Here is a 17,363-nt window from a genome sequence, read left to right as displayed (position 1 = left end):
TTTAAAAACCTTAACATTTTACTTTAAAATCAATTTTACATTTTATTTAGATCAAAACGTTCTACAGGAACGATCAGTTCATCACCAGATCCTGTCAAATTATCTGGTAAGGACACATTTTGTACATCGCTAACTCCTGTCAAATTATCTGGTAAGGACACATTTTGTACATTACCACCTCCTGTCAAATTATCTGGTAAGGACACATTTTGTACATCACTAACTCCTGTCAAATTATCTGGTAAGGACACATTTTGTACATCACTAACTCCTGTCAAATTATCTGGTAAGGACACATTTTGTACATCGCTAACTCCTGTCAAATTATCTGGTAAGGACACATTTTGTACATCACTAACTCCTGTCAAATTATCTGGTAAGGACACATTTTGTACATTACCACCTCCTGTCAAATTATCTGGTAAGGACACATTTTGTACATCACTAACTCCTGTCGAATTATCTGGTAAGGACATATTTTGTACATCACTAACTCCTGTCGAATTATCTGGTAAGGACACATTCTATACATCACTAACTCCTGTCAAATTATCTGGTAAGGACACATTCTATACATCACTAACTCCTGTCAAATTATCTGGTAAGGACACATTTTGTACATCACTAACTCCTGTCAAATTATCTGGTAAGGACACATTTTGTACATTACCACCTCCTGTCAAATTATCTGGTAAGGACACATTTTGTACATCACTAACTCCTGTCAAATTATCTGGTAAGGACACATTTTGTACATCACTAACTCCTGTCAAATTATCTGGTAAGGACACATTTTGTACATCGCTAACTCCTGTCGAATTATCTGGTAAGGACACATTTTGTACATCACTAACTCCTGTCGAATTATCTGGTAAGGACATATTTTGTACATCACTAACTCCTGTCGAATTATCTGGTAAGGACACATTCTATACATCACTAACTCCTGTCAAATTATCTGGTAAGGACACATTCTATACATCACTAACTCCTGTCAAATTATCTGGTAAGGACACATTTTGTACATCACTAACTCCTGTCAAATTATCTGGTAAGGACACATTTTGTACATCACTAACTCCTGTCAAATTATCTGGTAAGGACACATTTTGTACATCGCTAACTCCTGTCAAATTATCTGGTAAGGACACATTTTGTACATAATTGGCTCCTATTAAGTTATTTGGTAAGGACACATTCTATACATCAGTAACTCCTGTCAAATTATCTGGTAAGGACACATTTTGTACATAATTGGTTCCTATTAAGTTATTTGGTAAGGACACGTTCTATATATCTTCTGTTACCAGTACGTTTTCTGGTAAAAACAGGTTCTGTATATCTGCTGCTTCTGGTGATACAGATAACAAATTACGTCATTAGATGATGTAAAATATTATGCGTTACATGTATATTAATTTCTTTTCCTATGCCTCTGATTGAAAAGTGTTAGGGTATCCATACTTCAGTATTGTCAATATACTTATTTGCAGAAAAAGAATACAAAATCTGTAATTGTACTTGCGCGATTTTTTTTCTAGCATCATTTGAGACATTTACTTTGGATAGTACCAAGTTTGACGCATTTTGAGACATTCTGTTTTACAAAATTATATAGTGGTATATGCTTCCTTAGACACTACTCCAGCTATCTATCGGGTTTCTTTGATAAATATGATAAAATAATGCGTGCTTTGAATATAATGAACACATTTAAATGTTTCTCTTTGTGATAAAATGAGTTATGTGTATAATAATCCTTGAACTTATTAGAATTCAGAAAAATCTTATCTTAATCGTTTTTCATGAACAATATCTCTTAGAGGAACAGCAGATGCAATTTGCAATGGATACATTGGACGAGTTAGACTGGTGTCTGGACCAACTGGAAACGATTCAGTCACACAGATCTGTTGGAGATATGGCTTCTAGCAAAGTAAGTAAACCAATCCATAAACCAATCCAAATCACTCCATACTCTGGAAATCTACTCTCATTCAGTAAACACAAGGATTCCACCCTCACTCTGTACACAGTATAAGCATTACAGACTTAAACTAGGATATCCTTTTTACTGTGTGCATACATTAGGTATCCATTATCACTCTGATTACTCTAAACATTTACATTTACAGACGGAAACCATCAAATACTAACATTGGGAATACACGTAAATACAACAATAGCTGTGTAATCCGTGTACTGAATATGTAAATGACTAAAAACTAAGTTTGAGTTCTCTATATACGATATGTAAATCACATAAACACAATACCAAGTGTCTGTTCTCTATATACGATATGTAAATCACATAAACACAATACCAAGTGTCTGTTCTCTATATACGATATGTAAATCACATAAACACAATACCAAGTGTCTGTTCTCTATATACGATACGTAAATCACATAAACACAATACCAAGTGTCTGTTCTCTATATACGATATGTAAATCACATAAACACAATACCAAGTGTCTGTTCTCTATATACGATATGTAAATCACATAAACACAATACCAAGTGTCTGTTCTCTATATACGATATGTAAATCACATAAACACAATACCAAGTGTCTGTTCTCTATATACGATATGTAAATCACATAAACACAATACCAAGTGTCTGTTCTCTATATACGATATGTAAATCACATAAACACAATACCAAGTTTCTGTTCTCTATATACGATATGTAAATCATATAAACACAATACCAAGTGTCTGTTCTCTATATACGATATGTAAATCACATAAACACAATACCAAGTGTCTGTTCTCTATATACGATATGTAAATCACATAAACACAATACCAAGTTTTGTGTATAATTCTCTTATAAACAAAGCATGTGAAGGTTAGATAAGGTTTATCTACTAAAGTAAAGGTGTCTTGTTAAAAGAACATGAGATTCAGAAGTTATGGAATAATAAGGAATCCATACAAGACTAACTTGCTTCTAAACTAACACGTTCCAACTTGAATGGCAGATTTCGTAAAGGTTATTAAAGTTTAATCTGTTAACAATGCATTGAATGTTTACCAGAAAGGTGTATCAGAAACGTCTGTTTATAAGCGCAAAGCTACAAAATGGACTATCTTTGCTGTTCCAACCACGTGTATTGAAACCCTGAGTTTCGCATTATAAGCCCTAAGAACTACTGTTGGGTCACTGAAAGCAGGATTACCAAAACCGTTTGAAAATTTACTGTCAGTTAATAGCGGTAATAGAAGGAGCAGATAGTAGGATTCTTATCAACGTGCCGATAATGCTGTCATGACAACCATACAACCCGTAAACAGCTCAACTAATTAGTCACTTAGCATAATCAATTTCAGTTGCTTTTTAATTAAACCTTAACATTTGGATAATTTGCATAATAAATAAGAAACCTATAAGAATTAGTTATCGTATATACATACAAATCCATCGTGATTAATGAAAAAAACTCACAACTTCATACATATAATACACACTCTACCTATATAACAACGTCTTCGTGCGTGCGGGCTCTTTGCTATACATAGTAAAATGAGGCCACACCTATTTCACTCTTACACCTAGACGGACTACTAATAGCCTTCTCGCTTCGTAACGTCATTGATTTCAACGGCCAGTACAACCCTAGAGCTGCATTCGACTCCACCAGAATCAAGACGCTAAGACGTGGCGGCGTTTTCGTACAGCCTACATCCAAATCTACCTTACTACCTCTGTAGTCTTTGGTACTTTAGACCACCGACCTCCCGCAAAAATCCAGAAACCCAGTCCAAATTATGCATGGTATTTCTAAGAGGTGTCGACCCTCCATAAGTCACAAGAATACTAAACAGACAACAGAACACTTCTTGAATATCTAACTTCACGCAACCAACAGAATTAATTGACGGAGTTCAATAAAACCATCCCCTTAGGTAAAGACAGTTACAACACCGCAGCACATCTCAAACCGTATCATCACAAACGGCAACTTCTATCATTCACACCGTAAACCTGCCAGTCGCCCAGATTATCCAGTCATGGTTCTTGTCACCCAGCAGCCACCTCCTGAAACAGGTGTTCGAATACTTAGTACCCGTTCAAAGTTGGAGACCAGTCTATCCAATCATTCTCGAGCATCACATGAGACGCTTCCACAACAACCGATCATCACAATCACTCAGCCTACCGAAATGAAACCCTACAAGACAAGGAAAGTCACACAGACTCTGATGCCTACTGAACCTCCTAAAGTTAACACTGAGCCAACATCCCCCCCTAACACCATTACCAGCCTATACCCCCAGACCTATTACTCATGATTCATCTCGTCTAATACCCTCTTCATGGATACCTCAGCTGAACCTCAACCAGTTCTCTTTCTTCTATTGCCCTTCGACCAGCTACGATAAGAAGATTGGCCTCTTCATATACTTCCTCCACACTAATATGCCACTTTCAACAAAACTAAAGCTTTCTCTCCCTATAGCTTTACATCATGCAGTCTCCTATCTTCCTTCATCATTAGTTAATCAAAATCAGTTAAGCCTAACTGGGAAACAGTTGACAATTATTAGTGCCACCCATTGGAAGTAGGTTTTTCGGGGTACTCCTCCATAACATCTAATTCTAAGCATCGGGTCAATAGATCCCCGTCGCTCTGATGGACCATAAGTGCTACAGCACCCGTTGGTTCTCTGCTGATCGCCCTCAATTCCCTTTCTACTTGTTGCCGAACTTTGTTTTTTATCATGCTGCCATTCCACTGGGAGGACGACTGGTCATCACCACCCAATGTCAAGTCTTAGGCTACTCTTTTACCAACGAATAATGGGATGGACCGCGACTTTATAACGCTTCCACGGCTGAAAGGGCGAACATGTTTGGTGCGACGGGGATGCGAACTCGACACCCTCGGATTAGGAGTCGAGCGTCTTAACCACCTGGCCATGCCGGGGCCTGAAACTTCAAATACGTTTAAATAGCTTTGAAATGATAAGGTACTGCATTAATACTTCAGTTAATTTAGAATGTTTAGTGGATTTTTTTCTGCTGAATATAAAACTTACGTATTGATAATTTTCAACTTTATATTTATTCACAGTTCAAACGAATGCTAAATAAAGAATTATCAAGTCATTTCTCGGAGTCTAAATCCGGCCACCAGATTTCAGAATTCATCTGCAGCACTTTCTTAGGTAAGGTATGATCAAACTACAAACATAACATTAATATTAAGTTGGATTTTGTTTTCTTTGTGATATTTATATACCAACGAGGCCGAATATCGAGAAGTAATGATAGTTTGAGAACTAATGGAATGATAAACTAGGACTGGAACATCAATGAAAGAACACCTAGGTTCTATATATCAATTGTAGGTAAAAATAAACTAGGTGTGACACATCGGTGCTAGCTGAAACTAGTTTTGATCCATAAGTGTTAGCTAAACAAGGTTTGGTACATCAGTGCTAGCTAAATTAGGTTTTGCACATCATTACTAGCTGAACTAATTTTAACACATTAGTGTTACCTAAACTAGGTCTAGCACATCAGTATTAGCTGAATTAGGCTTATCATGTTATTGCTAGCTGAACTAATGTTGACACGTGAGTGTTAGTGTAACAATGTTTAACACATTAGTGTCAAACTAGACTTGACATATTGTTAGCTAAACAACGTTTCGCATCTCAGCGGTTTTTAGCTAACACTACATTTAGTGCTAGCTAAACTTGATTCGGCATATCATTGTTAGCTAAACTAGCTTTGACATAAGAGTGTTAGTTAAACTAGGTCCGACAGACCAGATTTAGCTAAACTAGGCTTGGCACGTTATTATTAGCTAGCTAAACAATATTTACAAGTTATAGTTAGCTGAACTATGTTTTGCACATCAGGTTTAGCTGAGTGAACCTCATGATGTTGAATAAATTTACTTAAGAAATAAACAAACGTCAGGACACAAATACCATCTTATGAAAAAAAATAATTTGTTTTAATTCGATATCTAAGCATTTAATTTACAGATAACATAAGCTATTGTGGGCTGTTAGAGGTAGAGTATGTTATTGGTTTTAATGCATAATGTAGCCTATCATTTGCTGTTATCGATAAAATTTTCCTATTGCTGCTGTCTGATACAGATAAATGTATCCTATTGTTGGCTGCATAAGATACATATGATATCGTTGACTGTTACAGGACGTAAGCCATCGTTGCCTGTACGTATTCCTTTATTCGTACTTCCGAGATCGTCTGTACCTTTGTCGAAGCACATTGAGACAAGTTCAGTTACTTTAGAAATCTCTTTAACGAAATAAACTATTATTCTTATTTCTTTCAATACCATTTGTCTCGCTCTAATATATCAACCGTTTGGCCTATATTAATCATTGGGCCTTTCACTCCTACGACAGTTAACGTTGTGTTTAACTTTTCTTTAGTCGAATTAATTCTCGTAACTTTACTCGTCTGCTCATCTCACACTATTCATATGTTTATCACTTAATCGTCTGCTCACTATATCTACATCTGTAACTTTCACGCGACGTTCGAGAATCTCGACATCAATCTTACCGATTTAGAAAAATAACTAATGTCATGACATTTATTTTACAATAATTGCTTTTATCTATCTTGTTATAAACAAAATGAAAAATTATATAATATTCACTCACAAAAGAAATAACTTAATAATAACTACATTAAACACTCACTCTTTATATCATGACAATTACATGTAATATGACGTCAGTGGTTGATAAAATTAACGCTTCCTATTTTTGAATATCTTAGATGACTTACAGTATTGTTATCTCTTACCCAGGAGTTGTTTTAATTATATATTTGTTTCCACTCTGCAGATAAACAAGATATCGATCTTCTTAGCTATGAATCTGAAGATGTTCATTCACCTAAACTACACAGAAGGCACCAGAAGGCAATGTCACAGATTTCAGGAGTTAAACAAAATATCTCCTATAAGAACAATCTGGATACACTGCCTAAATATGGAGTAAAGACTCCACATGAAGAAGAACTGGGACAGGTAAGACGATAAAGTATTCTCTGTTGTTTTCACCAATGGTATGTACATATTTACTAAATACCACAATATAGGTATGTGAGCTCGTGAGGACGTGCATATATCTCCTGTCATCAGGCTTTAGTTTTGTTTGTTTGTAGTTAAGCACAATGGGCTATCTCTGCTCTTCCAAAAACTAATATCGAAACACGGTTTCTAGCAGTGTAAGTCCGTAGAAATACTGCTGTTCCACTATGGAGCTTAAGTTTTCAAGACTAGAAAAATTGCATCATATCTCTGTGGACAAAAAATAACTCGTATTTTAGTTTTGTTCTAGCAATTTCTGGTAGGCCCTGATGTTTTGATTCTTAAATATATGTAAACCAATATTTAGTGTCAGGTTAATGAAATCTTAAATAGCTTTAAGTCAATATTTAGAGTTAAGTTTAATTACTTTTTAATGACTTCTGAAAAAGATGTAAACCAATAATTTAGTTTCAAGTTCAATGACTAGAATTGTTTCAATTTCTTTTATTTCCTTATATAATCTAATCAGAAACACCTCAGGTATGGAAACAAAAGAAATGGATTCAGTGTGCGACTTAAAGGAATAAAATGAAAATTGTCGACCGAACTGGTAGCTACATTTACAACACTGATAAGAATTTTACAACTACCTTTGGCCACGGTTTGGTTGTTCGACCTGCAACTGGTCTTGCAATATGTTCGCCCTTTCAGCCGTAGGAGCGTTATAACGGTACGACCAATCCCACTAATCGTTGGTAAAAGAGTTGGTGGTGAGTGGTGATGACTTGCTGCCTTCCCTCTAGTCTTGCACTGCAAAATTAGGGACAGCTAGAGCAGATAGCCCTCGTGTAGCTTTGCACGAAATTCAAAAACAAACAAACAGTTTGGCTACCACTATTAATGTCATTCACTTTAGTCGCACCCTGAATCCTTTTGTTGTCGCATCTTTTTTCCACAATTAAGGGTTTTTATTAGTTATGACGATTTTTTTGTCAATACCCATCAACAAACCACACGAAATAAGAAAGTTACTCCATAGTAACCAACAATAGCTTTAGAATGGCAACCCCGTTATTTGGAACATACCTTTTCTTTGCAGAACCAACAAGATACTTTAAAATATATGGTGGTAGTTTTCACTCTCTAAAACAATGTTAATAACTTCCTTTATGATAACGCCGTGGAATCTAGATTAACAGTTTTTTGTCATCACCCGCATGCACTCGGTACAGCTGTATCAAGCATCATTATTTACACTAATTGCTTAAGCTAATATCATGTAATGCTAAATGCTCTTTAATTAGGATAATTTCATAATATCTTTGTTGATACATTGGCAGTGAATAATCAATAATAACAATCCACCCGTATGATTATTTTGAAGATTTCAGGTAGAAACTACTGATCTAGATTCGTTGGTCCACCCAATACAGTGTATACACACATCCTTACACCTTATAGTTTTGCTGCTCTAAATCAGCCATCTTTAAAACGCATCAATAAAAACTGTTCACGTTTATTCTTAGGTGAAGCTGTCGTAAAATGCTCAGACCGACAGCTCACGTGATTTTTTGCGTAAGCGTGCGTAAGATTTTCTTTAAGTTCGAGCGATTTTTGTGAAATAATTGGCATATATTTATAGCAAATGAGACTCAAAAATGTGTGTTCTAACGATCTGCCAGCGTATCAAACGTGATAAAAAATTAATTAAAGTTTACTATGTTTTTCTATTAAATAAAATTTCAGCGCTTTTGGTGCGATGAAAAAAAGAAACAAAAAGAAACTCAATCAAAATTAGAGATTTTATCTCTCAGTTATTTTGTAATGGATTGCTTTGAAGTTTGGTATTTGAAGTGGGAGTCAAATAATACGCATCAACTGAAAATATGTTATAATTTAGATAACCATAGTTCGAGCTATAGAAGGTCAAAAATGGCTAAACTATTACTCCTCCTGTTAATAACACCCACACACACACATTATGTCATGTAAGTTAATTTTTGGCCGTGTTTTCTGATTCGGATCTGGATAAGTAAACCAGCAGTTTTGTTGAAACGAGTAGTACCACTGTTGTAGTTGAATTACACAATAAACTCTGAAAAACTGAAAACCAACAGACCTAAAGAAACGTGACACACAATATATGAAGGAGAACATATTCCAAAATACGTGAAGACAACAGCTAAACAGACTGAATAGAAAGTGAAGACAACAGCTAAACAGACTGAATAGAAAGTGAAGACAACAGCTAAACAGACTGAATAGAAAGTGAAGGCACGTTCTTCCTGAAACAAAAAGTCCTCTTCAGGATTATGTTTCTAAGTAAAAATCAGTGCAGGAGAATCTGCTCTTCCCTTACATTTCACTTACCTAAACTTTCATTTGTCTCGTGCCAGATGTTAATGGTAGTTAATGCTGTCACTCGTCTTGCTTTAATAAGGATTTTCAAGTTGAAAATAAAATCCAGTTTATCAAAGTACCAAAGTTTAATTTCCTACAATTTTGTTATATTAATCTATTTTCTGTTATTAGAAAATATATATTTTTTTCTATTGCAGTTTTTGGAGCAGGTGGATAAGTGGGGCATAGACATTTTTGAAATAGTAGGCTTAGCCAATACTAGGCCACTCACCGCTGTCACTTACACAATATGGAATGTAAGTATTAGCGACCTCTGTGGTGTTTCCATTGCAAATTATCTTGTAATAAATGAATAAATTACTTGACAGTTTGTTTTTTCAAAGATTAACGTTACAATGTGAATATTTAATTTTGATATTACAAACAGCTTACTGCTACTAAATTAGTCTTTTATACTTTTAACTACGGGTATGTGACATTAATAAAAATAAATAAATTATCACAATTTTTGTACGTCATATCTAAAGTCTAATATTTCCGTGTGTGAAGTTGTGTCTGGTAGATGAAGTATTAAAATATTCATATAATAAAATATCTACAACGATTGAATTTGTCAATTTAACACTGGGCTTATCTCAAAAACTCCTTCTAAGCCTAACTGGCTGGAACATCTTCAACGTTTCGTTTCTGTTATAACAAGATATGCTCGTTACAAACGAAATTCCTTCTTATAGCTGTAAAAATAATAACAAAGGATTGACTGTGTCTATATGGAACCTTATTAAAGTATTTTAGAAATATATCTATAAAACAACTAAACTTTACTTCGTTATTATAATTGAAGAAGAAGTGGCCAAGCATGACCAGATGGGTTAAGGCGTTGACACGTAATTGGAGTGGTCGCGTGTTCGAATCCCGCTCACACCAAACTTACTCGCCCTTTCAGCCGTGGCAATTCCACTATTCGTTGGAAAAAGAGTAGCCCAAGAGTTGGCGGTGGGAAGTGATGACTAGCTAGCTGCCTTCCCTCTAGTCTTACACTGATAAATTATGAATGGCTAGCGTAGATAGCCCTTGAGTAGCTTTGCGTGAAATTATAAAACAAACAAACAATTTGAAAAAGAAATTTGAAACATCTGTTTAACTCGTGCATAAAAAAATACGGCATATTGCTGGTTACCATTGCATAAATTAGTAAGCTCATCACCAGAGGCCGATACCATTCAACCAGTGGCATTTTCCACGATCTAAACATGTCACAGGCAAATATTAATAATCATACAAATTGTCATAAAATTGGAGTAGTGATTGCACTGTACGTGATGATACTGGTGAAACTGACATCACACTTGTTTCACTGTAACGTGAAGTCGCTTGACACGTGATCTTTGATGCATAGGTTCACGTTTCATTCATGTCCTACTGTCCCCAATGACACTTACGCCCTACGTAACGACAAAGCAGACGAATGTTTATTTGTCAGATAAATATATCATTTATTACTGAATTTTTTCGAACATTTCGATCGCCATCTTTGCTTGGAACGATTTTTCGCTGTGAAATGCTTCAAACGGTTTTGTTGTCGTTTCCAGCTTGCTAAAATGTTATCTGTGACGATTAACTCGTTAAAGGTATTGGTTTGGTTTATTTTGAATTTTGCGTAAAGTTACACGAAGGCTATCTGCGCTAGCCGTCTTTAATTTAGCAGTGTAAGACTAGAAGGAAGGCAACTATTCATCACCACCCACCGCCAACTCTTGGGCTACTCTTTTACCAACGAATAATGAGATTGACTGTAACGTTATAGCGCCCCCACGTCTGAAAGGACGAACATGTTTGGTGTGATGGGAATTCGAACATGCAACCCTCGGATAACGAGTCGAGTGCCTTAACCAACTGGCCATGCCGGGCCTTCGTAAAGGTAAAAGTTGAAATAGCAAATGGTTTTTAAAATGGTAATCTGAACCGAAGAAGAACTGAAACAATCAGATGAAAATATAAATAAACAAGAAATGCGAATCTTTAGGTCACTAATTCCCCAGTCATAGTTAATTCATGTAGCATATTTTTTTATGTACATGTTATAACTTCAATGTTTTTCGCCTGTTTATTATTAAACACAAAGTTACGTAATAAGCTTGTGGGGGAAACAAATATAAACTAACGCAAAATCAAAGAAGCCCTGCTTAAACAGCAACTAAAACCAAAATTAAATCAGTATAACGGAACACCTTTATACCTATACTAATTGATAACCTAACATTCAACTGCAATGCCCCCTACAATCCCGTACTCGTTTATACTCTCGTTTCTAAGACGTGTGTCCGACAGCTGTCAATTGCAAACTCTCTCTGTTAACCTGAAGCCGACTTAGGGAGGTTGAAACATTGTTCTCTCCTTATCAATAAAAGTGTTAATACCCATACCAGCCGTTCTGAGTTACATTTTTATTTCAAGTGGGTTTCAAGGGGGAGGCATAAAACTGCGTTCAAAGTAAATGCAAATTGGTGTTTTGGAATAGCGAAAGGTTTTATGACTTATAGAGCACAGTTTAATAACGTTCAGTTGTTCAACCCCTCTTGTAGGACAGAGATATTATGAAGGCGTTTGACATACCTTCGAAGACAGCTGTGAATTACCTCATGACACTAGAAGATCACTACCTCAAGGTTCCGTACCACAACAATATCCATGCTGCTGATGTCACTCAGTCTTTATATGTACTTCTTCTCTCTCCTGCTCTGGATGTAAGTTCTTCTCAACTGAGAGATGTTGATATGACGTTAGAGGTGCTTCTTTCAAATTTGTTTTCAGTTTCCTTTCTAAATATTATCTTTTCCAGTCCAGACATCCCCCCGTATCTATTATCAGTCTCTTTACTTCTTTTGATCAGACATGTCCCTCTGTATCTATTACTATTCCGTTTTCTTCTCTTGATAAGACATCTCCCTCTGTCTGTATTTCTTCCCAATATCTTTCCTTCTCTTGATAAGACATTTTCCTCTGTCTGCATTCCTTCCCAATCTCTTTCCTTCTCTTGCTAAGACATGTTTCCCTATATATGCTACCAATCTATTTTTTCTCTTGATGAGACATCTCTCTCTATTCCATTACTAGCCTATTTTCTTTTCTTGATGAGACCTCTCATTGCATCTATTACCAATCTATTTTCTTCTCTTGATGAGACCTCTCTTTGCATCTATTACCAATCTATTTTCTTCTCTTGATGAGACCTCTCATTGCATCTATTACCAATCTATTTTTTCTCTTGATGAGAAATCTTTCTCTGTTCCATTACTAGTCTATTTTCTTCTCTTGATGAGACCTTTCTTTGTATCCATTACAAATCTATCTTCTTCTCTTGATGAGACATCTCTCTCTAATCTGTCTTCAGTGTATCCTTCCCTTCATCACCTCTTCAATTCAGTCTTAAGTCTCTTCATCAGACACCTCAGTCTGTGCTCTCTCATCATATTTTCTCTGTCATTTCATCAGACATTTTAGTGTTTTGGTGTCTGTCGTTACTTTTAATCAATCTGTTTTCAACCTCAAACTCCATACTTCTCCACGTCAGATAAAGTTAATTTGTTATCAAGTTCCATCTTGCCCTTTATTAAGTAAGATATGTGTCTCCTCCATGTGATCTCTGATATTTCTCTCCTGCTAACTTCATTTCTTCCTTTTTTCCTCGGGATACGTTGCTTCCGCAATGGAATCAGTAGTTTAAATTTTATATATCACATGTTATGCCTTATTCTTTAATAACAGTCTCATACCAAAATAATGAGATTGCAAATCATTCCTCAGTTGAGGATAAGTAGATGCTGATAATTCTAACTGATTGTATTTCATCAATATGTGCATAAGGTGCCAAGTTATTTACTATACATTATTATTAACAGACCGACTTATTTTACCTTTATTTACTTCACGATGTCCTTCTTGCAGTCAGTATTCACAGATCTGGAAATCCTTGCAGCCTTATTTGCAGCAGCCATTCACGATGTTGACCATCCAGGTGTTACAAATCAATACTTAGTGAACTCCAGTAAGTATACTCTTTGTAACACAAGTTTAGAGTTTTCTGGTTTCTGTTCTTGCAAAGTCGCAATTTACAGCTATGCCTGACACCTAATCCAACTTTTAACAAGGGACTTCTATTTACAGCTATGTGTGACACCTAATCTAACTCTATTTACAGCTATATCTGACACCTAATCTAACTCTTAACAAGGGACTTCTATTTACAGCTATGTCTGACACCTAATCTAACTCTTAACAAGGGACTTTTATTTACAGCTATGCCTGACACCTAATCCAACTTTTAACAAGGGACTTTTATTTACAGCTATGTCTGACACCTAATCTAACTCTTAACAAGAAACTTTTATTTACAAATATGTGTGACACCTAATCTAACTCTTAACAAGAGACTTCTATTTACAGCTATGTCTGACATCTAATGTAACTCTTAACAAGGGACTTCTATTTACAGCTATGTGTGACACCTAATCTAACTCTATTTACAGCTATATCTGACACCTAATCTAACTCTTAACAAGGGACTTCTATTTACAGCTATGTCTGACACCTAATCTAACTCTTAACAAGGGACTTCTATTTACAGCTATGTGTGACACCTAATCTAACTTTATTTGCAGCTATATCTGACACCTAATCTAACTCTTAACAAGGGACTTGTTCTTTTAAGCTATAAATTAAGTATTTTTTCTTATAATATTGGTCTTTATCTTCTTTATGATAATTGGCCTTCAATTTAAAACATTTATAATTTGTATGTAGAATTTAAAAGGCGCCCGGAAATTATATTAATAAATTAAATGACACTTATTTATGAGGTTGTGAGGAATTAGAACACACATTATCCACACTCGCGTATTTACTATTGACAAAATACCTCAATAACAGATATTCAAATCCCTAGTTTCAGAAACTCAATGGCCCGGCATGGCCAGGTGATTAGAGCGCTCGACTCCCAACCTAAGAGTCGTGGGTTTGAATCCCCGTTGCAGCAAACATTCTACTTCTTTCAGCCTTGGCGTTGTTATAACGTGGCGGTTAATTCTACTGTTAGTTGATACAAAAGGGTGACCCAAGAGTTGGTGGTGGGTAGTGATGACCACCTTCCCTCTAGTCTTTCACTATTAAATAAGGGGCGAAATTCTAACCAGAATCTAAATTATGTTTACATAATTTTCTGAGATACACTCTGTAATATATTTCTTGTTGTTAAAATGTGATTAAAAATCATGAAATTACTACGATAAAAATATATATTTGACAATCAAAAATCATTGTTATTAGAGTCAGAGGTTTGTCAGGCATTTTAAAGGTAAGAGAAACACAAAAAATGAACATAATGGTAGATACTTTAAAACAGCTCTTGTGTAAGATATACAAACGAGCAAATATATATTACTATGATTCAAGTTTCAATAAATTATTCATTGTGTGATTATTGTAACACTTTATTCCTTTTAATAACATATGTATGTAACGTTAACATATTTTTATTAGTGCGAAACTACGCATAGGTTTGTTTGGGCTCTAACGCGAGATAACGAATCCCTGAATTATAAATCCACACTGATACAACTGACGAAACGTTTTAGTAAATATATATTTACGTTTTAGTAAATATATTGTAATTCATTTAGAAGGAAGAGTGTTACATTCTTAAAAATGCATAAAACTATTACATATGTTAATATATAATAAAGAGCAAAAAACAGTTTTGGTATGTTTTCTTGTGTAATAAAATGATTAACAAAGTTTAAGCTTGTAACATCAAGAAAACATGACACGTTTATGTAAACAATTCAAATAACTCTTTCTATGTTATGAACAATTCATTACGTATAATGATGAATCTGATCTTGTTTATAGGTTCTGAACTAGCCATTATGTATAATGATGAATCTGTTCTTGTCTATAGGTTCTTAACAAGACATTATGTACAACAATGAATCTGTTCTTATCTATAGGTTCTTAAATAGACATTATGTACAATGATGAATCTGTTCTTGTCTATAGGTTCTCAACTAGACATTATGTACAATGATGAATCTGTTCTTGTCTATAGGTTCTTACCTAGACATTATGTACAACAATGAAATTGTTCTTGTCTATAGGTTCTTAACTAGACATTATGTACAACAATGAATCCGTTCTTGTCTTGTCTATAGGTTCTTAACTAGACATTATGTACAACAATGAATCTGTTCTTGTCTTGTCTATAGGTTCTTAACTAGACATTAGGTACAACAATGAATCCGTTCTTGTCTTGTCTATAGGTTATTAACTAGACATTATGTACAACAATGAATCTGTTCTTGTCTTGTCTATAGGTTCTTAACTAGACATTAGGTACAACAATGAATCTGTTCTTGTCTATAGGTTCTTAACTAGACATTATGTACAACAATGAATCTGTTCTTGTCTATAGGTTCTTAACTAGACATTATGTACAACAATGAATCTGTTCTTGTCTATAGGTTCTTAACTAGACATTATGTACAACAATGAATCCGTTCTTGTCTTGTCTATAGGTTCTTAACTAGACATTATGTACAACAATGAATCTGTTCTTGTCTTGTCTATAGGTTCTTAACTAGACATTATGTACAACAATGAATCTGTTCTTGTCTATAGGTTCTGAACTAACCATTATGTACAACAATGATTTGAGTCTTGTTTATAGGTTCTTAACTAGACATTATGTACAACAATGAATCTGTTCTTGTCTATAGGTTCTTAACTAGACATTATGTACAATGATGAATCTGTTTTTGTCTATAGGTTCTTAACTAGACATTATGTACAACAATGAATCTGTTCTTGTCTATAGGTTCTTAACTAGACATTATGTACAACAATGAATCTGTTCTTGTCTATAGGTTCTTAACTAGACATTATGTACAACAATGAATCTGTTCTTGTCTATAGGTTCTTAACTAGACATTATGTAAACAATGAATCTGTTCTTGTCTATAGATTCTTAACTAGACATTATGTACAACGATGAATCTGTTCTTGTCTATAGGTTCTTAACTAGACACTATGTACAACAATGAATCTGTTCTTGTCTATAGATTCTTAACTAGACATTATGTACAAAGATGAATCTGTTGTCTATAGGTTCTGAACTAGATACAATGTACAACGATGAATTTGTTCTTGTCTATAGGTTCTGAACTAACCATTATGTACAACGATGAATCTGTTCTTGTCTATAGGTTCTGAACTAACCATTATGTACAACGATGAATCTGTTCTTGTCTATAGGTTCTGAACTAGCCATTATGTACAACGATGAATCTGTTTTAGAAAATCATTCTTTGGCTGTTGCTTTTAAGATTCTACAGGATGAAAACTGTAATATGTTTGTTAACTTGACGAAGAAGCAGCATCAAACTGTCCGCAAGATTGTTATTGATATGGTAAGAATCTGTACTGTGTAGTTTGTTACTGATATGGTAAGAATCTGTACTGTGTAGTTTGTTACTGATATGGTAAGTATCTGTACTGTTTAGTTTGTTACTGATATGGTAAGAATCTGTACTGTTTAGTTTGTTACTGATATGGTTAGAATCTGTAATGTGTAGTTTGTTACTGATATGATAAGAATCTGTACTGTTTAGTTTGTTACTGATATGGTAAGAATCTGTACTGTGTAGTTTGTTACTGATATGGTAAGAATCTGTACTGTGTAGTTTGTTACTGATATGGTAAGAATCTGTGCTGTTTAGTTTGTTACTGATATGGTAAGAATCTGTACTGTTTAGTTTGTTACTGATATGGTTAGAATCTCTGCTGTTTAGTTTGTTACTGATATGGTTAGAATCTGTACTGTGTAGTTTGTTACTGATATGACAAGAATCTGTACTGTTTAGTTTGTTACTGATATGGTAAGAATATGTACTGTGTAGTATGTTACTGATATGGTAAGAAT

The 17,363-nt window shown here is 34.8% G+C and overlaps 1 protein-coding gene across 4 annotated transcripts in view; it reads left to right on the top strand.

Annotated features, from left to right (window-relative positions):
• The window catches only part of LOC143245203 (3',5'-cyclic-AMP phosphodiesterase 4B-like), a 168,820-nt gene that overhangs the window by 136,713 nt on the left and 14,744 nt on the right, over nt 1–17,363 (top strand). For all 4 annotated transcript variants that reach the window (XM_076491261.1, XM_076491259.1, XM_076491260.1 and 1 more), the window contains exons 4-11: nt 51–106; nt 1,824–1,936; nt 5,084–5,177; nt 6,843–7,027; nt 9,589–9,687; nt 11,977–12,138; nt 13,340–13,439; nt 16,697–16,851. In XM_076491261.1, coding sequence (XP_076347376.1) covers nt 51–106; nt 1,824–1,936; nt 5,084–5,177; nt 6,843–7,027; nt 9,589–9,687; nt 11,977–12,138; nt 13,340–13,439; nt 16,697–16,851 — 964 coding nt within the window. The remainder of the gene's footprint in view (nt 1–50; nt 107–1,823; nt 1,937–5,083; nt 5,178–6,842; nt 7,028–9,588; nt 9,688–11,976; nt 12,139–13,339; nt 13,440–16,696; nt 16,852–17,363) is intronic.

Source organism: Tachypleus tridentatus, chromosome 2 (genome assembly GCF_004210375.1).
Source record: "Tachypleus tridentatus isolate NWPU-2018 chromosome 2, ASM421037v1, whole genome shotgun sequence".
NCBI classification, from domain to species: Eukaryota; Metazoa; Arthropoda; class Merostomata; order Xiphosura; family Limulidae; genus Tachypleus; species Tachypleus tridentatus.
The sequence above is the reverse complement of the archived record's forward strand: the minus strand, read 5'-3'. Positions and strand labels throughout refer to the sequence as shown.